This window comes from Tympanuchus pallidicinctus, unplaced genomic scaffold, assembly GCF_026119805.1.
Source record: "Tympanuchus pallidicinctus isolate F22 unplaced genomic scaffold, pur_lepc_1.0 scaffold3, whole genome shotgun sequence".
Lineage (NCBI taxonomy): Eukaryota > Metazoa > Chordata > Aves > Galliformes > Phasianidae > Tympanuchus > Tympanuchus pallidicinctus.
In genome coordinates this window covers 76,374,823-76,400,476 of record NW_026294747.1, presented here as the reverse complement: position 1 = coordinate 76,400,476, position 25,654 = coordinate 76,374,823, and the positions used below count along the sequence as shown (strand labels likewise).

General features: G+C 45.6%; 1 protein-coding gene and 1 long non-coding RNA gene across 4 annotated transcripts in view; one reads left to right on the top strand and one right to left on the bottom strand.

The window, feature by feature from the left end:
• The first annotated feature begins 8,439 nt into the window (after positions 1-8,439).
• LOC128085602 (uncharacterized) lies at positions 8,440-23,648 on the top strand. 2 transcript variants are annotated; one of them, XR_008209024.1, is made up of 3 exons: positions 8,440-9,294; positions 9,630-9,785; positions 21,638-23,648. It is a non-coding gene; the product is annotated as an uncharacterized LOC128085602 (long non-coding RNA). The 2 variants fall into 2 exon arrangements; XR_008209025.1 differs by lacking the exon at positions 21,638-23,648 and adding an exon at positions 10,644-10,804.
• Positions 22,800-25,654, bottom strand: part of PIP4K2A (phosphatidylinositol-5-phosphate 4-kinase type 2 alpha) — a 99,974-nt gene continuing 97,119 nt past the window's right edge. For both annotated transcript variants that reach the window (XM_052693252.1, XM_052693251.1), the window contains one exon: positions 22,800-25,080. In XM_052693252.1, the coding sequence (XP_052549212.1) occupies positions 25,000-25,080 (81 nt within the window). In that variant the 3' untranslated portion in view covers positions 22,800-24,999. The remainder of the gene's footprint in view (positions 25,081-25,654) is intronic.

Sequence of the window (25,654 nt, the reverse complement as noted above, 5' to 3'; positions counted from 1 at the left end):
CAAACAACTAAATCTATGAGAACCAATCAAATAGCACAGCTGCGTGGGTCTGAAATTAAATGTTACAAAGACAAAAGCATTCCACCTCCAGAAACACTGAGTTTTTTCAAGGGGCACTGGAGATAGACAGGGCGGCAGATCTGATGAACATCTGATCCAGTTCACCTAGAACAGCCGGCTCTCAAACTGCAACAAAGGGGCCAGCACTGGCAGAGCTGTAAATAAGAGGGTAAAAATCGGAGATCTCTGCAGATCAGTCACATCAGTACCCTTTTGCCTCCATAACAACTTGTAATATTTATCAATCAGATTGTAAAATAAAGCAAACCCCCTGCCTATCTCTATATTCACTTCAATCGTTGTTCACCCTAAAGCAAAAACAATTCTAACCATCCGCTCTCATTTATTCTTTACAATTATATATATGATGAAATAATCAGCTATATTTTAAAAAAAGCCTAATTCTTCTATTTCTGATGAGTGCATACAGGACATATTTTACAGCCATCTGTATACTGGACATGTTTTGTGCAAACGCCTCGCTCTTACTGGGACAAAACCAGAGTAGGTAGTGATTTGAGAGCAAAATATAGCCTACTAGCTTCCATATTTAGGTTAAATGCAAAGATTTATTAGTCCTCTAGGTAAACATTGACCTTGGCTTCACCTTGGTCAATATTTACTTCTCAGGTTAATAAATCTTTATATTAACTGCAATTGAAGTCACTCTCTGCTTAAGAGATAAAGACCAAACAGGACCTCATATGAAGACAGCATTCATCAGATAAACTCTGCAGCTTGATTTATCTTCTTGCCCACTTGTCTTAAAAAATGCTAATCCACAGATACTGCAAGATGTTTCGCTCTGAAAGGCTAGGGATTTTTAAGCAGTCGTTCTGTGCACTTCACCTGCATTTTAAAGTCACGGCACATGTTTGCATCTCTTGTACTCAGGAATGGCGAATGTTTCCAGGGTATTGAAAATTTATCTTCATGTAGTCTATTTATCTATGGGAAAAACATGCAGACTGTTTTACCAGCGACCACCCCTCTCAATCACAGAGCTGGTCAGTTCTCAGTTGTTTGGAACACATTGTTATTTTGGAAAAAAAGGTGCTTGATGGGGATGGTGAGAATGACCCTGCAATCAAACAGCAATAATAAATGAACCAACTAACAGGTGATGACCTTGAAAACCAGGAAGCATTGAACTTATCAGAAGAGAAGAGACATCAAAGACTTCACCCATCTACCAGGAATGGGGATCTCCATTCCTGCACAGGAAAATGCCAAGAGACGCAGCTGGAGAAGTAAAAGGTGAAGTTACAATTAGAGATTTCCTTGAAATTAACACTGAAAAGGAAAATCAGAAAAGAACAGCTCTGAACATCTCTCTATGCAATTTCAAACTCCACTGCACTGATTAAAATCCCACTGCGCTTTTTTCTCCACATTCAAGATGTATTTAAAAAACAGCCAACCAACACACGTTTTGTCCATGGGTCTATCTGGCTGAATCCAGACTAGATGGTACCTCATTTAACTTTCAAATGGATTCTGTGCAGTATGAAGGTTTTCTGCTTAACTGTTGTCCAAAAACAGAGGACTTGTAGAGAGATAATTGCTCAGATTACAGAGAAATTAAAAATGGAACTTTCTGAGGAACAGAATCACAGCAGCATTAACCTCAGAACCTGAATAGCCAAGCTGTTCCATAGAGAAAACAAACAAACAAACAAAAAAACCCCACATATTTAAGATCTCACTTAAATAAACATCAACTGCTTTACTCATACGGGATTCCCTTTGAAGTCAATGGGATTAGCCATGGATAAAATTCAGCCTAAATTCTGTGCGGAAAGACAGGTACAAAGTCACCGAATCATTTAAATCCTACAGATTCTCAACATTAGGCTTAAAAGCTGCAGAAGTCTCTTGTTATTCCTCAGCACCGCAGTGTTTCATCAGCTGCAGATCCGGGGGCAGGATCTGTCCTGTGACACACGCAGGGACGCGTCCTGCGTTCCTCTCCTGCTCCGAGCTGTGCGTTCCGGATCCCATTGGCTTCTCCACGCGGTGCTGATGAGTTTACGATCAAGTCTCGATGCCTTTTTGCAGGCAGCGCAGGGAAATGTCACGCAAACTCCATTAATAAATCATTCTACAGGCATGAACTACTGGAACGGCACAGCCAGCTCTTCTCGCAAGGCGGTATATTTTCACGGGGATTGTGTGCGAGAACGGGTGGGCAAAATCTATACAAATACACAGAATCTCTTCCAAACCGACCGATCCGCATACCTTTTTTTTCTTTTTCTTTTTTTCCCTTCACTGAAAGGAGCAGCTTACCCGGCGCGCGCAGGGCTGCGCGCCGCACAGAGCCGCTGCCGGCTGCTGAGCGCTACCTCTGCCTCGCTGTGCGAGTGGCGGAGCTGCGAGCGCTCACTGCCGCCTTCTCTCTGCGCTTCCTCATTTCTAGATCATGGAAATAAAACACAGGTGGGGCACCAACACGATTTAAAACACCAGCCAAGGTTTTAAGAGAATTCTTTAAAGGATAAATGTATTTTTTTTTCTTTTAATTTAGTGGCACGTGAATCCCGGGGTGAGAATTAATCCGTCTCTGTTTGAAGCCCATACTGCGGGTAAACGGGAGTCTGAGACAGCGAAGAAATCGCGGTGCTGACTGCCGATACTCCTCTGCAGTTGGCGGCGGTTGCCTGAGAGAGACGGGAGCAGCGCGGTGGCGGTGCGCGCAAACGGAGCGGTTCCGCACCCGCACTGCGCCCCGCTCAGCCGCCGTGCTACAAAGCGCAGCGCTACGGAGCGGGCGCTGAAGGGCGGCGCGGGGAGCGGGGCCGGCCCGGGAGGAGCTCTGCTGCCGCCCCACCGCGGAGCAGCGGCGTCCGCGGGGTGCGGGCGAGTTTTTTCCCTCAGTAACGGCGGTGCCGCCGCGCCGCTCGTCTCTCCTTTGTTTGCGCGGCCCTGCGGCGGCGAAGGCGTCGCACAGAGGGAGCACGGCGGCCCCGGGAGCGGCGGGCAGGCGCTGCCCCGCCCGCGGCCCATCCCGAAGGGACGCGTCCGCCCCGGAGCAGGGCACGGGACGCGCCGGTGTCAGTAATAAAGCGAATGAAAGGGATTTAAAAATTAATTCTCCTCGTTTAGCCACCAATCTGTTAATGAGGCGCAGAAACCCCGGGGATCGATAGTCGCGGGTGAAAACGAAGCAGGTGAAGGAGGTGCCTGCTGAATGGTAAAAGATTTACAGAGGAATATCCGCATTTCGGACGACGTAAGCATGCAAGAAGGATCCGTAAGAATCCTCTCCTGCTCCCGGGCTGTGTTTCCCATCAGCGGCCACGGCGTTCCGCCCCGCGCAGCGCTGTGCAGTGCGGCACGGTCGCGCCATCCACCTGGGCAGCGTCATCCTCCCTGAATTGCCAGCGCAACCCGAAATGGAGCCCGCTGCCGAGTGCCGTGCCACGCGGGCACCTCTGCGTTCCCGTCATTGCGTTTTTCTGTTTTTAACGCCGAGCGAATCCCTGGGCAGACTCCGCGCACCCGGCGGTGCAGCACCGAGCCGCGCTGCCGCCGAACCCCACAGCCGGCCGCGGCTCCCGCGGCAAGCCGCTCCCCGCGCCGCGACATGGCGGGCACCGGGCGGCTGGGAAGCGGCGGAGAGGCGAAGCTCCGCCCGCTCCTCTCGGAGCTCCGCGGGAGGCCGCGCCCAGCGGCGGCCGGAAGCGCGCAGCCCCTCGGGGGCGGGCGGGGAGCACCGCGTGCGGCCGGAGCCCCGGCGGCGTGAGCGGGGCGGTGGAGCCGCCTGCCGCCCTCGCGCCCTTTGTCTGGTGCGGCGGGGTGCCGCAGGGGCGGCCGTTGGCAGCGCGGGGCGGGTGGTGCGGAGCCGCCTCGGGGGTGAGGTGTGAAAACGCGCTCCTGCTTCAGCGTGGGGGTGGGCAAGGCGGGACAGCTGGGAGAGGCGCCGGTTTGCGCCTTAGGTATTGAATTGCGGCGGAGGGTTGTCGCACTGAACCCGCTAGCAGTCTCCGTGCCGGGTGCCAGAGCTTGCCCAGCTGTCCCCGTGCTTGCCGAGGCTGCAACCTGCGAGGTCTGAACTCGGGCTGGCAGCAGAAGGAACCGTGCCGCAGTGCCCACCCGTCGGAGCCCTGCGAGGGTGGTGCTGCTCTCTGTGCAGCCTGCTGTGCTGGCGGCGGGCTGTGCAGGGCCCCGCATCTCCCACCTGTGCGTTGCTGCCATCACGCTGCCGGCTGTGCTGTGCTGCAGATAGAAACCTTGTTATGGCTATTTTTTTTTTTTTTTTTTTTCCTAGAAGGCTTTTGGTACAGTCTGAGATTTTAGATCACTGTTGCTGGAAAACTCTTTAATGCAGGAGACAGAGCATGTCCTTCATGTGGAGGAGGCTGTGCTTAGCTCAGCAAGCTCCTGGGCAGAGGCCTGCATGGACCTGGGCAGCCCTTCTGCTCCCTCAGGCGTCTGCTGTGTTGTGTATTCTGCCGGTGGGACTTCAGTCCCAGCCATCCTCTTGGCGTAACTGGCCACAGTCTCATAGCTCAGCTGCAAACGGTGTGTTTTGAGATCTGCTCAAAAAAAGTAGGAAAGGGAGAAAGGTTGAGGAAACTGGGCATGTTTAGCTTGGAGAAGAGAAGGCTCTGGGGATACCTCATTGTGGCCTTCCAGTACTTGAAGGGAGCATATGGACAGGAGGGGGAATGGCTGTTTTGAGAGTGTTTAGTGATAGGACAAGAGGAAATTGTTTTAAACTGAGACGGGAGGCTTGGGTTGGATATTAGGAGGAAGTTTTTCACGCAGAGGGTGGTGACGCACTGGAACAGGTTGCTCAAGGAGGTTGTGGATGCCCATCCCTGGAGGCATTCAAGGCCAGGTTGGATGTGGCTCTGGGCAGCCTGGTCTGGTGGTTGGTGACCCTGCACATAGCAGGGGAGTTGCAACTAGATGGTCACTGTGGTCCTTTTCAACCCATGCCATTCTATGATTATGTGACACATGCAACTATGAGAATAATGCCATCTCTCCTTGCCATGATGCAGTGCAAATAGTTCAGTATTTCTAACAAAATGAGCTGGTGAGGTTGGGGGGGCAGAGATAAACCCCCAGAGCAGCGACTGTACAGCTGGCAGTGGAGAGCCCCAACAGAACTCATTTCAGGGCAGTCATGTGGGAATGAAGAGCTGCATGTTTCGTTGCTGTGACCAGATAAACTGTTCAAAAATAGGTCCTTTAAAAGCCACTGTGACTGTTGGCTTCTGTAAATTGCTGCAGTAGATTAAATCTCAGCCTATGAGCAGCAAGTATATTCACAGTTACTGGCTCTGTCCTTTTGCAGTGATGCCAGTTGCTTTGTATTTTACTTGCCTAGTATGTTATTCACAGTAGTGTTAATAGCACTGTTTGCAATATTAATAATTTAGGATTGCTGTAAATGTGGGCTTAACTGTGTGTGGGAAAATATGTGGAATGGTCCTCTCACAGCCAGCAGCATTCCACCTCTGAATGATCTTTCACAGTGCAGCCCATTTACCAGCATGCGGAGTGTGGTGAGGGAGCCCGGCCAGGCAGGTCCTGCTGCCATGCCCACAAGAGGGGCGCCGGCCCAGCAGCAGTGCAGCAGGAGGCATCCTGAGGTGCATGGCTGGTCTGCGGTGCCTGGAGCTGCTCTAAGGACATGTAAATGGCATGCAGGTGTCTCTGGCCTGCCTGGTAGTGGAGGAGGGAGTGAGGGTGAGCTTCGAGAAAAATGAGGACCCTTTCCCTGAAAATATATTTTTGTGCTTATAATGGCTTTCCCCCTAGTACCTCCACAAGAGATGAGAAACAGTTACTGAGATGATGCTGAGATGCTTTTTGTCCAAGCGCTCATGTTGTGCTTGTTGCCAGAGCCAAGGCCTTGCTAGTTGTGCTGATAAGCGTTGTCATGTCTCAACCCAGACTTTCTTTGGGCTGGAAAAAAATGCTCTGAACAGGAAGGCGAGAGGGAAGGTATCCCCTGGAAACTGCAGGGGGCACAGTGTCATTGCTGGAGGTATGCAGGGCCTGGATAATGAGATACTGCTAACTTAGCTTCCCTAATGAGAATCCGACTTGGGGTGCTGAATGCTGGAAAATGAAGTCCTGGATTTGGTAACTCACACCAGTGCTGGGCTGGCTTGGTGCTTTTGCCCAAGCTTTGAAAAAGCAATACCTGCTGGAGTACCTTTTTCACTTTTGGGAGCAGTTGGTCATTGAAGGAGCTCTGCTGCCCAGGGATTCCTTTGGCCTCACCTTGTGTAGCACAGGGCAGTGCAGCTGCAGGTGTGTGTGTGGCTACAGCATCGTGGCAGACCATGAAGCGGGGGTGGCCAGTGCAAACCAACAGTGTTACTAAATCAGCACTGTGCATTTCCTTCAGCTGCTGAACCTGGTGCTGAGCCAAGAGGCAGCTCCATGGGCAACAGTGTGAGCTGACAGTGAGGCCTGTCAAGAAACCCCATGTCACATCACAGAAAGGGCTGCTGTCACCCTGTAGCACAATATTTGTTCTGTGCTCATCAAAAGGAAAATGCGATGCAGGGGGATTTGCTGAATTCCAACATGAAGGATTTGAGGGGAGAGGTTCACTTCACCTTTTCAAAATGCTCAAATGCACTTCGCATTGACTACAAATTAAAAAAAAAAAAGGAAAAAGTTTATCGGAATACATTCTGCTAATAAACAATACTTTGAAATGTGTTATTTTGGAAAGTGAATATATTCCATGTTACTTTCGGTGTCTACTCTTATGTGCATCTGTGAGAAGCATTTCCTTCTCACCTGTTTTGGTGCAGCAATATGAGGAATTCGAACACGCTTTCAGTGTGTGAGTATAGGTACAGTCATTCCAATGGTATCCTGTTGTTTGTTATTTTCCCTGTAGAAATGCCTCATACAGCTGACATCACCAGCTCAGCAATCTTACAGTGCTGAATAATCGTAAACATGTTTGTCCTACTTATTCCCCTGGAGGATTTTTCTGCTTACAATATTTAAAGGAATATGTCCTTGCTGTGACATGGGTGTACTTCAGAAATACTTGAAGATCATACTAATTATCAAGTTCATAGTTTCAAAAATGAGTTTCCCACAGTTAAAACCAAAAATGTTTTGCTTATCGATAAAGAACACTGTCATTTGAAAATGTTAGAATTGTCCAAGCAAAAATATTTATTTATGGAAGGCATCATCTGATATTCAATACGTAGGAGTTAAGGGAATGTTTTGTCTTCAAACTGATGAATTAACTCTAGAAACGCTGGTTTCTTGGCATCTCTGTGAAGTGCAGCTGGCTGAATAACAAGTTTGACACTGCTTGAGAGCTTGCTTTGCTGTGCACCTGTGGTAGTGTTGGGTTATGTAAACCTTTCACTTTCAACTAATAATTGTCTGAAGGACTGAAGATGCAGATTTTTTAATAAAAATGATGTATATGAAAAGGGAAGTTAATGAGAGAAGGGTCGCTCCAAATTGTTAGTGACACTACAGGGATCACTTACTTGTTGTGTGGGGTTAATGTTTCGCCTTGGTACGAGTGTTGTTTGCAGCTTATCAGTCAAATGAATGTCTCAGTGTGCCCTGCTTTATTCAGGCACCTTCCTACAAAGCTGGTTCATTAAGGAAATTGATCAAATGATACCCAGAAGATACCAGTTGTGTCAGTACAGTCATTTTGATCACATATCCCGCTAGTACAATAAATGAGATTCTTCCATTTATCTTAGCCCTTCCAATAGAGAAGAACCCACCAACTGCTTTCCAGAAGTGGAGTTAATTGAGTCTGGATTTAAACTCGAAAGGCTCCCATGTGCCTGGGGAGTGGTTAGAGAAAGTACACAACGCCGATTTGTGCAGGTGAGTTGTGGCCTAGGGCTCGGTGGGAGGTCAGCCCTGATCAAACTCTGTGCCCTATGACATGGAGAAGTGCCTTACCTGCTCTGGCAGCAGTGTAGCCCTAAGAGTTGGAGCAGCTGCGCCAGGCAGAGACCTGAGGGGATTCTTTGTTCCACCTCCGCTCTGTGCTGTCAGCACCTTTCTGCAGCTGTGGCCAATCTCTGGTATTTCTGAGGAAAACCAAAGCAAACAATTCTGTTAATATGGCTTTTCCAGCTCCAGCGCTTTCTACAGATTTGTGTTTTGTCATCGATTATGAGCTCAACATGAAGCTCTTCTGCGATTGCTGTATTCTCATTGTGTGTCAGTCAGTGCTGTTACATCAAAGGATGGTGCAACCTTCTTCTTTGCTGGGTTGCTTACAAACTCCCCTTTTCTACCTGAACACTTGTTTTAAGGAAAGTGTGTAGGAACTCTGTAGCTGAAAGTAATCAGTGCTCCTCAGTCAAGTTAGGTTAAAGCTGACAGGAAGGTCACTGGGCTGGACACGTCTGCGGGCACACGGTGACTGTGTATCTCTGCTTCCTTAGGAAGCAAATTTGCAAATGACATCCATATCTTCTCCTAAGATTAGAAGCCAAAATATTACATCTGCGTGCGGGGGGAAATCCTTCCTTTACGATTCCTGTATTCAGCAGGAGAAAGCTTAAAAACAACACTTGGAAAAACAATTGCTGTATTAATGGAAGGCTGCAAAACTGATGAGCCTGGCCAGTAACTGTGGAAGAGCAGTGTTGGGAGCACGTTCTGGGTCAGCCAGGGCAGAGGCTCTGCAGCCCAGCCTGGCTGTGTGATGGTTCCTTGGCTCAGACTTTCACAACTTGTTTCCCAAATCTTTATCACTTTTGTGGAGCTGTCTGTAAGGAAGATGAGAGGTTTTTGAGAAGTGGACATCAAGACTGAACATAGTAGTGTTCTCAGGAATGCGTTGTACTGCAGCAAAATGAATTCCTTTCACTCAACATTTCCATTCGCGCCCTGTGCCACAAGCTTGCTTTCTGGAGCTCATTTGAACTGACCCTTCTGTTCTGAAAGAATGATTTCCTGAGAAACTGATTTTCAAAGTGGTCTTCTCTCCTTCCAGCATTATCTGTATTTCTGATTACTGTGTGAGCATTCCAAAACATCCTGTAGGACTGTGATCACTTAGCACAGCTTGTAGGAATAACCCCATCTTTATCACTTTCTGCAGCTCTTACTACCACATGCAAGCTATGCTGATCAAAATCCTTGTGCAGATCGTTTCCAAGTTGTTAAAAGAGAAATAGTCCCAGAAGTTTCACCCAGGAAAGTCTCTTTCAGATCCTTGCTCGTACTACTACTACATCTTACATTTTGGTGTTTTTCAATAAGGTAGGTTTGATGTAATTTGATGTAATGTATGCCTTGTTAACAGTGATAGTATTTTTTTTTTTTCTAATGTAAGAAACTTCAAGCATAAAAAATATATGGAAAAAAGAAGTATTTCTAAAAGTGCAGTGGAGAAACTTGGTACCTCAGAAATTAGTGTAACTGTTGCAGGACTTTAACTGAGCACCAGTAGGTCATACTGTGAGCATGGATTTGATTCCATGTCCATACATGTTTTCCACAAGTATGGTACAGCAAGGTGCCTATTCTAGGGAATAAACAATGACACGTGGTGAAAGAGGAGCAGGACTGCAGTCTGATTTCATCATTTGTTGTAGTGGAAATGCTGAGTCATGGCTTGAACCAGTGACTGAGCACCTGGTGGAAAGGCAGGGCCAACCCAAGGGAGCTCAGGTGCATGCAACTTCATTTAAGGGTTGGCAGTGGAGGCAAGGCTATCTTGCTGAAGATCACCGCCTGAAGGCCTTCTGAAGGTAAGCAGTTTTTCTTCCTTTGTTCCTGTGTCTATGGCTACTAAATTTGGGTTTGTTCTCATTTGCTGTAGCCTAGGATTGTGCTATTCCACTATTGCTGCTGTGCTTTCCATAGCATTACAGGTGTTGAAAGCACTGTGTAATGTTTACAGTAGTTGAATGATGTTCTATAGAACTGGACTCTATCCTGGGCATTGCTAGACGTCTCTGCATTTTTCTGGTCTTATTATTTAATAAAAAAGATCTTCTGTAGGTTATCACTGTTTTCATATTTGTAAAATAAGTCTAGTGGGAATGCTTGGTGCTCAAAGGTGGGGATGACCTAATGGGAACTGTGCTTTCAATCTGTGAAGTTCTGTATACCATAAAATCCTTTGGAAAGCAGGCTGCTGGCGTCTCTAAGTGTTACTTACTTTTCCCCTAATCTGTCTGTGTTCAGTCTGTGCTCTGTAAAATGGGAGTAATAATGCCATTTCCCATCTTCCATCCTAGAAGAACAACAGCGACAAATTAGTGAAGTGTTGTGATATGGCAGTAAATGCTCATAAAGAAAAGAGGGATTCCTTTTTTGATAGCAGAACTTAAACAGCACATAAAAAGAATGTCTTGGATTATACCTTGAGAAGGAAGAAAACAAAATGCTAAGCTGCTCATTAAATTAGCACTGTTTTCTCTGCACTGAATAATGTAGAGATCTTGTGGAAGAATGGTGTGTGACTGTGTAATGAGAGATCATATATAGAAATCTAATGAATATTTATGCTTTTAGAGGCAAATAAAAGTTGCACAGTTACTTAGTTCTATTCTTTTCCCAAATTAAATGTTGTTAGTCCACTAGTGTGAAATATTTTGTTTCAGGAAATTGCATAAAGGATTATTTATCAGGAAAACATTATGAAGAGCATCGTGTGCTGCTGTGTGTCCATTTCCACGTACTGCCCTCCCCGCCTGTTGCCACATCCATATCGTAAATCCTCTACATTGTTGCTCTCTAAGGAACTGTGCAACTGGTTCATTGTTCGTATGTCAGTTTGCATATGCAAATGACACGGTGCCATACATTTCAGCTGCAGAAAAAGCTGTTTCTATAATCAGGAAAACTAGCAATTAATGAGCTGGGAGTAGGAGCAGATACTGCTGTGGGCAGGAACAGCAGGCTTTTGTGCCCTCTATGACTTCCTCTGTATCCGCTTGGTTTTTAAAGCTGCCACGTTGCTGAGACAGCCCCTGGTTGTCTGCCTGGTTGATTCTGCCTTCCAAGGGCTCAGTGCTGTGTAAACATGCAATTGAAAGCTCATTGGCTCTAAAAATGAGCTTAAAGGTGGGGAGGCTTGATCTGAAAAAACATGTAAGAAAACAGCAAGTTTTTAGAGGTCTCGTTTCTTCAAGCAGTTCTGTTGTCCTACAGCTGAAAGAGGGGAAATAGAGCAGCAACAACTGAAGCAAACTTTCACCAGAGGTAAACATGTATGAGCTGGGAGGTGCTGTGTAAAGGAACATGAAGAGGAGATGGTGCCTGCTGAAGGCTTGCTTTGCCATTCCTTCTGCATATACTTCCATGTAGTCCTTGCATTCTGCCACCTTTATCTGATAGCAGCCTATTCTGGTACAAAGTAACATACTGTGCAAGTGCTTTTGGATTGTAGCATGGTATTTAAAAGGAAACACAGATGTTAGTGAACAATTCAGAGAGGAAATGAAGAGCATCTGGAGCCTTGAGTCTGGGCTGGAGCTCTGTTTGCAGTTGATTTAGTACTGCTGGGCCATTGCAGTCAGGTCTGGACTCTGCTTTTGAGTAGGTGCCCCAAGTATTCCCCAGCATAGCTGAGTGTGCTCTGCTCTGGGCACAGTGCTGTGCAAATTCTGATTTTGAGGGTTTGGGGAAAGGACAGCTGCATTTCTTTGATGTCAACTCCAATTGCAGCAGCCATAGCCGTGACTTTTACATCCCTTTCAGTTCTTCCCAACCTTTCGGCAATGGTGATGCCCAGAGCAGCTGTGTGCATTTACCCAAATTTAGCAAAGGGCTGTCACCCAGAGGGAGGGAGGCTAGGGACTCCTGCCTCCCCAAGGCTTTTGTGGTTCAATCACTTTTCTGAGCTCGGGTAAAGGTGGTAAATCTGCTCCTTTTATAGATTTAATGGAAAGGTTTGTGAGTGTCTGTAAAACAAACTGTTACACCACCTGTGGTGATAATAAATATTTTACGCTCTGCAGAAGTGAATTTGTCTTAACAAAGCTCTTGGTTACAGTAACCTGCGTGTTTCTGTTTAGCTCGTGCACGTCTGCTGTATCTGCACATCTGAACAGAGCTGCCAGAGCATTCCTGCCTTTATTCAGCTCCTCTCGCTATTTCCTGTGGGTGCGTTTGCTCAGCACCCCAGTACTGCTGTATGCGCTGCCCTTGGTGTCCTTGGTGAAACAGATTCAGTGTTACATATGTGCCAAGTCTCCCTTTGGATCTCTGTTTTATTATTTAAAGAAACAGTTTTTTATTTTGCAGCCTTCCATTGATTTATCAGTGTGTCCTGGAAATACAAAGTGAGTTGTCTTTTGCTGTCAGGGACGTAGTTCGTGTCTCCTAATAAGTAATATAGGCATTATCTGTGTTTAATGTAGAAACGCCCGCCCTTCCTTGAGTCTTGATGCTGTATTTTGCATGCTGTCTAGATCTAGGCAAACTTAAAAGCAGCCTAAAAGGCATTTGATGGGATCAGCCTGAAGGTCAGTTCTTTGTTGTCTTTGGAGCTTGATGTGAATAGTTCCATGGAAAGGGTAGAACCAGAGAGATGGGAAGGGACTTGGATTGTTTTCTTCAGACTTTTTTTTTTCCAGTGTATATTCAAAATGATAAAATGCTTCAGGAATGTTAACTGTAGAGACAGAAGTCGTCCCCCCTCCCGCCTTTTATCTTTTAATTATTTTTTATTTTTGGGATGTAGCAATTTCCTCTTTTTTTCTCCATTAGAAAGACATTTTATTCTGCTCTGGGGTATTGACCGTTCTAATCCTCAAAACATGCTGTTCAAACCTCCTGGAGGTTTCTGCCAATACAGCTCATTCAGGCTTCCAGGAGTGCAGGGAGAGGAAGGTATTGGAATACATGTAACACTTGTGGAGGCCAAAGGTATTGGAGGTTGAGGGAGGGGTAGGTCCACTGAGGGCCATTAAACATAATGGTCCAGATGCAATTGTGTTAGTGGAGACGTGGGCTCTAAATGCAGACTGCTTGGTGGAAGCAGGAGATTTTGAAGTGTTGCGTATTTGTGTTTGAAGATGCTTTTATTTAGTGTATGGCTGGTTTCTAAATACAACTCATATATAAATACTGCAAATGTATCGGTTGTTCTCCGTTCTCAAAAGACAGAAAAGAAAGGAAAGCGTGCCCAGCTGTTCCTCCCCTGTATGAAGCTTGGTCTGAATTATATGTAGTGGAGTATGAGAGCTCTGCTTTTAGCCTTCTAGACAGTGCTCTTCGTGAGTGACTGCTTCTGTTCCTTCTGGAAGTCCAGTACAGTTCTATTGTGATGAGTAGACCAAGCCTCTAATGCACAATAGGTGAAATTTAGATGGGCACAACTTTTGTACAGTCACACAGCTGAACTGAGTATTTCTGGCAGAACAAGTAAAGGGGTGTACATATGGGTTATGTGAGCTCCAGTGTTTAGAGGAAAAATGATGAGAAGAAAGAAGAAAAGCAAGCTGCTTATGGAAATCATTTTCCTGCTATCCTGGGTCATAAATAATTTGTGCCAAAACATGAAGAACTAAAAGTATTTCTTCAATACAGGTTTGACTTTTCCATTATTGGACCAGGCTGCTAAGTTTGAACAACTGCTGAGCGCACAGGTTATGTGTATACATATACATACGTATACAATGTGTATATGCATATATACAAAATGTATATGTATGTGTATATATATACACTTATAACTTATTTATATACAGCCTGTAACAATTAGCTGCACCATTCCCTGAGGTCTGATAGAATATCTGTCAACTCAGCTACAGACACAAGTCTGATCAGCCTTTAACATTTTACAAATGAATGAAGAAACTGCACTCATATACAAAGATTGAATTCCCTTATAAAACCCAATGACACCACTGACTCTACGTGAACGTGTGTTTCTTTATTTTAACCCATATTAATTGTCTTTTAAAGACACTGTGAGTTTTGATGGTGCCTTTGTGCCATCGTTCTCTTCATAATGTGAAAAATGCTTTCATGTTTCTGATAGGGAGATGATAATTTGCAATCTTGAAGAGATTGTCACATAAAGGAGACTGCGTGCGCTAAGCTGCATGTGCTGCGCAGATGAGGTAATGTCTGTGGTGCACACCAGATTAACCTGGTTGGAGCACAGAATACCATTTTAATGATGAATTAAAAAAGGTGTGTGTGTGTGTGAGGTATCGCTTTGGGCAGTGGTGAGCTCCTGCTCAGAGCAGGTTAAACGTGAGAGAAAGGGGCTGTGCTGCAGAAATGAACTGGAGAATTAATGCATTGTCAGAGGGAGTTCAGAGAAAAGGAGGATTGTCCCGAGTTGACGTATGGCTTAATGAGGGGCGGGAGAAATGGAGTGGAGGTGTAGAAGGGAAACAGATAAAAGTAATTCTAGTTTCCTCTTCCCATCCAAAAGCCAGGTGTTACGTATTTTCTTTGCCTCTGGAGTCTAATAAAAGACCTGTGGGAGTCGATGAAAATGTTTTTGTCTCTGTTCTATTTTTCCCCAGTAATAGAAATTTTGAGGGGAAAAATGAAACACCGTGGTAGTCCTTAAGGCATTTCTTTAGATGATGTAGATTGGAAATTATTTCCTTACAGGACCAAAGGTATAATCCCAGATCAGAGTTCAGCTTTTAAGCCAGTTTTGATCTATTTTCACAAACTAAGACTTAAGAAATTTAATTGCCAGATGGTTTGAGAGTCTACTTCCTATTGCACGTGCTAAGCTGGGCTGGAACGTACCCTTTTGAGAATAATTGAGGTGCAATCAGTGGATATACTACCTGCAATGATGTGCTTTGTGTACAGAGCGGGGGAAGAGCACGTTTCATAGATCACCTCTGAAGCTTCAGAAACATGGCACAGTATTGAGTATCTATATCATTTTTAGCAAATGCTGAGACTTTGTAGCTTAATGATTGGAAGTATTTACATTTTCCAGATGGGAGGAATTTCGGTCTCTGTTGTGCAGAAAAACTTTCTGCTTTAATTATATATATGTCTTTTAAACTGGAATCAGAAGCTGCTTCACTGACGTGCTCCATTTATCATAGGAGTCCACCTTCAGAAATAGATTTTTCATAACTGCAGAAATAGAAAGAGAAGCGGAGAGGTCAGTCCTTGTTAATTAAAGGCAGCCAGTAACTGATGTGGACAATCATAGATCTGAGCAAAACCTCACTTGTCTGCTGATGTACCATTACTGTGATTAATGGCGCACTACACTTACACTAACAGTCCGAATGAGTATATTAACATTATAGAAGTCTTTAAATGAAGGTTCATATTTGACTATCATTTTTGATAGCCAAATGGCTGTTAAAGAACTGTGTTTGCTGTCAGTAGTCTTATGCCAATCGATGCCAGTCCTTTCCTCTAGGGAGACAGCTTGTAGACTCCAACCCAAGGGTTGTTCTTGACATCAAGCTGCAAGTACCATTGAGAAGTGATTTGCATTAACGTCCCTTCCTGCACAACCACCACAGAAGGGAGTGCCAGGAAGTATGTATGATCCTCCCTGTATCTCCCAGCCCGATGCTGTCAGCAAGGCAGCTGCCATCACGTGTTTCATTTCAGCTGCTGACCCCAGGCTACCACTGCGCCTTTTGTGTGTGGGGGGTTTCCCAGACACCAACCTCCACAGCAGTGCTGTACAGGGTGTGTGTGACGGGCCTGAGGCTGCTGGGAAGTGCTGGTGTTACTGTAAATGTGCAGCCAGTTCAGCACACAGAAGGATTGGGTGCAGCGTGTTTCCATTCAGTCTCTGCTTTACAGTCAAACATACTGATGGAGAAAGGAAGCTTGAAAAGAAACGCTGAAGTTCCCTTTATGCAGTTGAAGGTGTGTTCACTTCTCTGCAGGTGGTTCTTGTGTGTTTTTTTTTGTTTGTTTTTTGTTTTTTGTTTTTTTTCTTTTTGCAGTTTTGAACACTACCCTACAAATTGTATGCAGAAGAAATGCTTTCATCTCACACTGTCCTCCACACCAGAGTGATTTATCAGCGGATTATATGGGGTTTCAGAATCTTATTATATGTGGAGAAATACACATCTTGCCTGAAGGACATCTCGGAGAGAACTCTAGGAACAGCTGCCTGGCAGATGACAGTAGGGGCTCAGGGTGGATTCCTAGTGAACTGCTGAAGAAGGTTAGCATGAATTACAAGGCTGAAGCACAAACCTTAGCAGGAGGGTGGAAGGAATGTCCCAGAGTTTGGAATCAGCCTGCTTCATTGCCAGTAGCTGCAGCAGCACCAGAGCTGGGTGCTGCCAGGTGGGCAGTGGCACTGCTGCCCTACAACCATGTCTGTCTGCTGCCACTCCACTCCTTTCCTGTTAGTGTTTCCCTGCAGAATGACTGTGACTTCCAGGGACGCCTATAGGAATGTTTCTTGGTACACACACCAAAGGTACCTCTGATTTTTTGTTTTTGTTTTGTTTTGTTTCAAGATGAGTTGTGTTTGTCTGTTTGCAGCCCCTGCCCTGAAGCCAAGCTCACAGGCTGTCAGCTTCTGGAGCTGAGAATCTGACTCTTTACCACCACAGAAAGCAGCACCCCAGCCTAGGTGAACTTTGAAACTTTGGCATATTTTCCTAATTGATGTGAATAAGATGAAAGGGAAAACTGACTCCTGTGACCTCCGTAGCATAGTTGTGTACCATGTGTTGCGTGAATAAAGGGGTGTGCCATAGCTGCACAAATGTGAACTGACACCATCCTACTCTTAACAGCTTTGCTCTGTGTTGTCCAGGTAAGCTCACAGCTGTTACCCTTTGCTCCTCTTCTGTCACCTCCCACATACCTGGTTTGTTTGCATGATGCAGCTCGGTGTGTCTCACGGTTTGGTGCTCAGCATTGCTGGGACTTTCAGTCCATCCATGCAATTGTCCAAGACAGGGCAGGCAGAGCGCTGGGGCAGGTCCTTACGTGCGTTGCTGTGCTGTAATCTGCAGGAGGAACATGTGGATGTGGGTCTGCATTGCAGCTCAGATACTCATCAGAGGGATCGGTGCAGGCAGTGTGTGTAACATGCGGGACAGGTGCAAACTGCCATTGCTGTGGGGATGGATTCATTCGAGCTGATTTTGTGGATTTCTTTTTCGATTAAAAATGAATGATACTGCAAAGGCTTTGAGCATAATTGGCTTCATGTTATGTGTTTGTGAAAGTAGTAGACTTCCCGTATTTTGATTTAATTAAGGCTTTTGTGCCTGGCTCTAAACTAAGCTCCTGCCATGCCTTACCTTTTACTGAAGGGGCTGGAGCAATCCATGCCAAAGTGCATCACTGTACTGCGTTGCTTCAGCCAATGCAAAGTTGAAATGCTCGTGCTTATGTTTTAAGTTATGTATTTAAAACTCTTTCTTCTAGAATTGAGAAGAAGGTCAGCACGAGCTGAGCCCCCTTTTCTTGCCCTCGATTAGAATAGAGTTTCCCCACTGCATGGAGGAGCAGAATGGTAGTAATTATGCTCTAGAAACACTGGCACGTATTGTATGTGTGTGCTGGAGCCCCATTTGTCCTACACTCTTCTGGTCTGTGGGAATGTATGTGACAGTCGAAGGGATGTTTGAGCTGCAGGAGCATCAGGCAAATGGGCTGGAGATACTGCTCAGGAGAAGGGCTGTCTGAAGGGCTGTCTCATCACTGATGGTACTATATAGTCAGAATATATTACCTCTCATCAAGTGAAACTTTGGTGAGAGGTCTGACTCACCTCTTGTGGCTGCTGTTGTGCTGTAGAGCTTTTAGTACAGATGTACATACAGTGCAAATCAGGATATCCTTCTGGAAGCATCCTCATTGCTGAAATACATAATATGCATATATAAATGCACGTGTATGTGAGTATATGTGTATTCATATAAGGACTTCCACCACAGTATGTCCAGATCCATAATCAGAGAAACTGGAAATATGAGTCTATGCCGGCATTGTTACAACAGCAGCACCTTGTAGTTTCAGCAGCACGAGCCGGTGTGCGTTACTGCTGATGTGAATGTTATGCTTGGAGAGTTGGGTTCAATGCCTATTGTGTTCAGAGAGAGCCTTTCCTGTGCGTTGCATCAAACTTTAATTTCTAACCGAAGGTAGCTGTAACTAGAAGCCAGTTCAAGTGCCTGTGGACTTCTTTGATATCTGGAGTGTGTTATAAAATAAGTAATGGGGGGAAGGAAGGGCTCGTGCTTGGCAGAATGGGCTTCCTGCTTTAGAAACAGTATCACTTATGTCTCAGCACTGTAAATCTTAGCTATAGAAAAGTCACAGTTAAGGCAAGATCTGTCTGTGGCAACGCGAGGTGGAACTGCTGCAGAGATTGGAACAGCAGAGCAGGGCGTTCCGGGCGGGGAATTGGTTTGGGAAGGTAAGGGCACGCGTTGTGCAAGGAGCAAGGAGGGGCCGAAGCGCTCCGCGTGAGCAGCTGGCACATCAAGCTGCATGGGAGGTCTGTTTAAAACCACTTTGTTTAGCAGAAAAGCAACAATTAGGATTAAAAGCAGTTTGTCTGTTAACATCTAGGATTAATTTCCTGGCTCTGACTTCATGTTGGCATCTACATTGTGAAAGAATTAAAGCCAAACTTTGGTCAAACATCTGCAGAGTATCTAGAAAGTAGCAGAAGTGTCTCTGTATGTGATCTCTGGCTGAGGTCTGTGAGCTCACTGAACTTTTCCCGTTGTCAGGGTGGGCTGTGACATGTGCCTGGTTATGCCTGGCTGTGGAACTACATTTCCTAATAGCTGGGAAGCCCTATACAATGGTGCAGCACTCTTCTTCAGTTGCTTCATGTATTGAGAGAATTCTAGAAGCAATTCTAGAAACACGATGTTGGGTTACATCCATTGGCTTCCCCTGTGGCCTCTCCCTTCCCCAGACAGCTCAGCTCAGGTGCTTTCTTCCAGAGCACAGCCCCTGTTTTTATTTGCACTGCAGTGGCCCTGCAGGAGCTGCGCATGCCTTGGTGCTCTGCTGTCCTGTTCCATCTGCATTCCTTACATTGGCTGCCTACATAGCATGGACTAATTTAAACCAGTAGTTCTGATTTTTAAAGCTCGGCTATATTTGAAGATCATCTTCAACCTTCACTATCTGGGCATCCATGGTTGGTTCATTGCTTACTGTTTCTTGCTGGCCTGCTCTAAATTTGGAGTTATGCACCTTTCTCAAGGTGCAGCTTGCTTTGTCCCTCACCCTGCTGAAACAGCTTCTTGTATTTTTAGTGTGTGATGGGACTTGATTACTAACAGCTTGATAGCTTTTTTCTCTCCTTTTTTCAAGCCGTCTGACAGGAATGGACCAAATGCTGTCAGTATTCTTGTTAATAAATTTGCAGGCGCTCAGTGATGGTGCTGCTCCTTTGGAGGGACTTTGGGCAATGAGCCCTGCTTGCTGAACAGCAACATCAGGAAGAGCATCTCCTCTCTGGAAGTCTGTAAGTAGAGAAAATCCCATTTAGGAGAGCAGTTTGTGTTTAACATGTTTGTATTCTGATCTTCCTGTGTCTCCACATGCCCAAGGCCTTACCCTGCAGCTGGATATGGCAGATGGGTGACTCAGGGCCATCAGCCTCCCCCTGCTCTGCCATGGCACGGTCATTGTCTCTTGTGGAGGGATGGATAAGTGGATCTGATGCCCTTCCCCACGAGGGCTGTGAGTCCTAACTGGAGCTCCATCACCTGGGGGAGATTGGGCCACATGGATGTGGGCTTTAGGGGAATGACAGTGCTTTCACATCTGTCTTCTATGGATGGGCCAAGTGGGTGCATCATGTTGCAGCCGAATGGGGGCTGCGTACTGGAGGAGGGCATGTGGGCTTTGGTGCTGTCAGCCAGCACCTGTGTGGAGTTCTGTATGCCGCGCAGGATGCAGGCAGAAGCGTGGCTGAGATTTTCTTGCAATGAAAAGCTTTTTATGGGGCAAAGGAAAAGTACATAGAAAGGAAGTGAAGCGCTCCAGTCTTGGGCTTCTGATGCAGAGTCAAGAAGAAATAGTGGAAATATTGGTAATGGAGAATGGCAACAAGTTAAATCACATTCTAGCGTTGTGTGGAGGTGTGAAGCTGCTGCGAAACACCCAGCTCTCACAGCTCTGTTGACTCCAATAGACACACACAGCTAAGTGAGTTGGTATGAGCTCATCGGGCGGGCAGGGAGCAGAGCAGGTCTTTATGAACGTAAGCACATTGGGTAATAACTGAAATGCCTGAAAATCGTCACAGCACCGATAGGTGTGAACTTATGCCAACTGGCAAAGAAGTAAATTTTGTGTCTTAATTATCAAGGAGCAGATGATTACGTTATGTCATATCACTGCGGGGGGGGGGGGGGGCGATGAGATTAGAAGCCTGGGGAATGAGAATATCCTCAGAAAAGCAAAGATGATGATATTTGCTTTGGGAAAAAAGTCCGTAAGAGGCTGGCATTGTACTGCAGTTACAGCAACAACTGCAGCCAGCAGCTGAGTGCCCGCTTCCACACCGCGCTCTGTTCAAACAGCGATCAGTGTGCGTTTCTGGGATTAGGTGCTAAATGGATTACTGGGAAATTCTCAAAATAAAAACGTGTAATCCTTTTACAAAATGTAGCTGGCAATTGAGAAACACCACTTTAATGGGTGGTTTTAATATTTTTTTTAGATTTTGGCATTAAAAATAGAATGCAGGTCATTCTGCCTGGCTCAACTGTTTTGATTATTTTGTTAGATAAAGAAAGGGGATATTCACATTATAATATGTGCCAAAGCTAATATTTACCCTGTATAGCACATAAAGGCAGAATTGCACTGAGTGAAACTGAGAGCGGAAGAGAACTAACTCTTCTCAGAGTCCACTGTAGATAGAACAAATATTAATGGATTTAAATCGTTCTAATGCAGTCAGGAAAGATACCAGGGAAAAAAAAAATCTGTCAGCGATAGAGAAGTGAGGCATGGGAGGGTTAGCAGAGGGATCCCTCGGAACTGCTCTCTGGTAAGCATTAGCCCACTTCTTGGCAGGGTTCATCTGCAGCAGAACTGCTCTGGGACAGATGTAACTCCCTCTTCAAGTCCTTTCCACTCCCATTTTCTAATGCTTTTAATAAGGCTTTTGTTTGACTGTGAGCTTCATCTCTAGCACATCGCCTTGGCCATTTGAAGATGCTGCTCCCTGGCTCTGCCACTCGCTTGTGCATGTAGCTGTGCAGCAGCTCATGTTGCTGTGGGGTGAAGACAGCACTGCTGGCATGGCACAGCTGCTGCTCCCTGCTCTGCATGGTGAGGAGATGGAGCACGCTGAGTTTCAGCACCAGCAGCTGCCACAGAGCAATCGAGATGGGAAGGAAGAGGTGAGGCTGAATTCTCCTCTATGTTAGCCACTTTATTTCTTTTCCCATTACATGAGAAATACGAAAGTTTGAAAGACACCAAGAAGCAGGGATAGCAGAGAGAGGACAGACACTGCGCAACACTGGGGTGAGAACATCAGAGTGTAATGAGCCTGTGATGTGGGGACTTGCCGCTACCACAGTGGGAAAGGAGGGCTGAGCACAAGGGGATAAGCTGGAAATTCAGATTGGACATTTACATACAGTTTATGTAGAAAAATATAGTTCTCAAGAAGTTTTCATTTCTTTTTCTGCAGTCCCAGCATTAATGAACCCATTGGCTTCTATATCCTGATGACCATCATTGCTTTCTTGGGGTCACAGGGGGAGAAAACACGTCATCAGAGAAGATATTCTCTTCCTATGCTGCAGCATACACGTGCACCTCCTCAAGCCAAGGCGCTTCGACTGCCTGCTGGAGCCAGTGGTGCATCATACAGTGTGCCCAGCAGCAGCCACAGGGAGATTCAGCATCCATCGCCCCCACCTGTGTGGACAGGCAGGGGACAGCACCAGGATGGGCAGAGAGAGGCTGCAGCGGGGGCAGCAGGTGCCAGCTGGGGGCTGCTGCCAGACAGGGCAGAAGCAGCTCAAATGGTGAACTGAAGAGGCAGCAGTCCTGGAGCAGCATGGCTGTGCTACAGCATGAGCAGGTGGAGCAGCCGTGTGACATGCAGGCTTGGGTTAACGCTGGAGATATTATTACATGAGTAATTAAGAAGCGGATTCTCTCCCCTCCCCATCACTTCACCTGCTCTTAATAGAACAGCTCCTCAACAGCCTTCCCTGTGGGGAATGTCTATATTATCATTAAGTCTGTCGGGTGTATTTTAGAGGTAAAAATATTTCTGAAAACATTGCCTTGCTACGTCTGTGCAATAAAACAAAAGGAAGTGAAAAGTGACAAACGCATTAAGAGAATTAAGTCAGTCAGAATAAAGAACAAAACTTCCTTTTCTGCCACTTGGGCTGAGCAGGCTGCTTCATGTGCTGGGAGGCCTGATGAGCAAAGCCTTGGAATTCCAGGCCAGAAAGCCCCCTCTCCTAGGAATTATCTGGGCTTATTCCCAAGTATTTTTATGTGACTCTGAGCTCAAGCCCTTACATGTGTTGGCAAATTCTGCCAGTCTTTCCATGCTTTCATAACTGTAGGACATATTCCTTTTTTTGTAGTCAGACCAGGACTTCACCCGTTGAGCCATCGCTCCCAAACCTCTGTTCTGGAGCACAGCCCAAACACAGAACACAAAGGTTGCAAGCCATTTACGTGCATGCGGAAGAAGCAGGGTAAAATCTAATGAAAAGGTTCCAAGTTTGTGACTGTGCTTTCTGGTATTGGCTACACATTCATTTTAACATCCAAAATTAGTCTGTAAGCGAGCAGAAGTGGCTGAAACACGAGACCAAAGGAATTACCTAGTGAGTCATCAAAGTGCTTTATTTTATAAAGCCTTGCTCATGGTTGGAGTGTAATCTAAGCGCTAACATATACAATAATGAGACTTCCTTGCCCTGTCCAAATAAACAGTTTATCAACAATAATGAGTGACAAAACTGCTACACAGACAAAAAGGGTACATTTCTAAAATGGTCCAAAAGTGTACACTGATTGGCCGCAATGGAACATTTACTCCAAGTACGTGTACCTCATTTTGACTTCAGGGTCTCGCTGCGGCCTCACACTTCAGGAAGCCACAGGAAATGAAACTCTGGTGATAAATGCAGACGATGGGGGGGCATACAGGAAAGGACAACAAAATATCAAGCCACAGTACCAACTTATTTAAATACATACAATACAAAAGTATACACATACATTACAGTGCTGCAGACATCACTAAGTCAAACGTAACAAAAATTCCTGCAGGGAAGGTAGGGCAAAGGAGAAAAGAATTAGTACACAGCAAAAGGGATAGCATTGCCTTTGGCCACCAAGAGTGTGATGGGCTGCTATCTATAGGCTCCTCGGAAGTAAAACGTACGTTATGCACAGGTGCAGGCTGAGTAGCACTGATGTTAGTAATGGAGAAGGCATGCTGGCACTCCTGATCTCTGTTAGAAATGATGATGGGGAGGGCCTGACTTCCTTTAGATTGCCTACAAAATCTAACAATTTCAATAAAGAAATTTCAAAGGCACAGCTTTAGCACAGTGTATAAGTAGATAAACTTTAAGCATATGTAAATTTGTCTTTCAAGCATGGAATCTTCCAGGAAAAAATACAAGAAGAGCAGAAATACAACGTCGTTGTTTAAAAATTTTAAACAAGTTAAACATGATCAGCACAGCTTTAGGCAATGCACTGTACAATCAGATTTGAGTACACGGCAGGACAGGTCGTTTTGGTGATAAAAGACGTCCTTGGGAAAAATCCCTCTGCAGAATCCTTCCTCATTTTATTGTAAGAGTCTGCCGGGGGCGCGAGTGAGACATTCACCGTAGTACATGGCTGCACATTACGCTTGGAGGGTGACGAGCATACTTCATCTGTACTGCAAAACAACTTTACATGTAAACTTAAAAGTCACATATTGTACACAGCTCTAAAATTCAGAAATATCCCTGCTTTCCTAATCATGTAAACAGTAAAATCCGGGGTTAATTTTTAGAGGGATAATCTACAATAAAATCCCGCCGTTTAAGCAGTACAATGTAAGCATCCCAACTGCAAATTCCCATTAAATTACAAGAGAATGGAGTTTCTATCCACGCGCACATCTCGAGGGTGAGAGACTCTGCTACTGGTGCCCAGAACTATGCACTTCTTCAGACAAGCTTTTTTCCACTTGTAACATTAGTTCCTATATGGCAAGAATATAAAACAAATGAAAACTTCGGGTAACAAAGTGAAATAAGCAAGATTTTCCCTTAATTTAAGTTCACGGCAGCAAAAATGTACGCACAGCATGAATTACACGTTAGTTCTTTGTAAGGTAGGAGACATCAACTCCTGGTGCCTGAGAGCATGGGCTGCCCGATGCGACGTGTGGAGGAAAAGGAAGAAATGGGAGAAAGGGGAAAAAAAAAGCCAACAAAAAACCCCCCAACTGCAGGAACCTGATGGGAAGAGCTCCAGCACCACGGGCCCACTGCTGCAGTGCTGTTTGTAAGGAGTGCCAGTGTGCACGGTGTGAGTGTAACATTCGCAGTAAGGTTTTTATTATTATCATCACCGTCATGAATACTGTCACGTATCTTTTAGTTCAAAAAATAAACTGATCCACAGTTTACAATTTGCTATCAATATTGTAGACTTAACATGCATTTACTTTCCCCACCCCCACCCCACGCCTCTTTGCTCAGTTGCTCCGTTTCGGCTGGTAGCGTCAGAGTGGGACTGTCACAGTGCACTCTGAGTAAGCTGTTCTATTTATTTAATTTAATGTTTGTTTGTTTTTTTGCACACACGAAAGAGTCAGAAATAGCTAGAACTATGCTGGGAATATCAGGCAGCTGTTAAAGCGAGTACTCCACCCCACTTCAGTCATCTTTGCCAGCAGATGTAAACAAAGGGGTTGCTTTCTGCAAGATGAGCGCTTCTCTGAGTTCCTTTTTCCCTACCCTCGTAGTCTCTGCTGCTGTCCCCAGGCCTCGTGTCTGTCCGCTGTGACATGAGGGGTTACGTCAAGATGTTGGCAATAAAGTCCAAGAAGCGCTTTGAATACTGTTCAGGATTAACAGTTGAAATTTCTGCACCGGCCTAAATACAGGATGGAGAGGGAAGAGGAAAGAAGGAAGAAGCAGTGTTTAGTGGATGCTTCGTCACCAGCAGCACTGTGATGGATTAACTTGCAGACACACACACTTCCACCAACCCTCCAGCAGAATATGAAAGGCACCTTTTTAGGCTTCACACCAGTGCAGGTACGCTGGGCACCACAGCATCCGCCTCCCGATTCTGAATGGCACTCTTCCCTTTCTTTATTCCTCTTTACTTTCATTGTGTTTCATTCCCCTGTACAATTTCCACTGCTCACACCTAAGCACGCTACTCACAGATTCCCATCTCTTGAACAGCAGCATCTTCCTGAAGAGAAGACTGAACCACTGCAGTTGGATCCCATGTGTCCCCACTTGGCTGATGCACATGGCTATCTGACTGCTAACTCATCTGCTTTGGAATACGTGGGAACAGTGAGACACACTTTTTCCAACTTTTAAACCTGGACTCCCCAGATGAGCTTCACAACTACTAGATCAGCGAGATCACAGGTTTTTTGTTGTTTTTTTTTAAAGTTCATTAATAATTGCCAGCTAATGGCTGCACAAGGCCT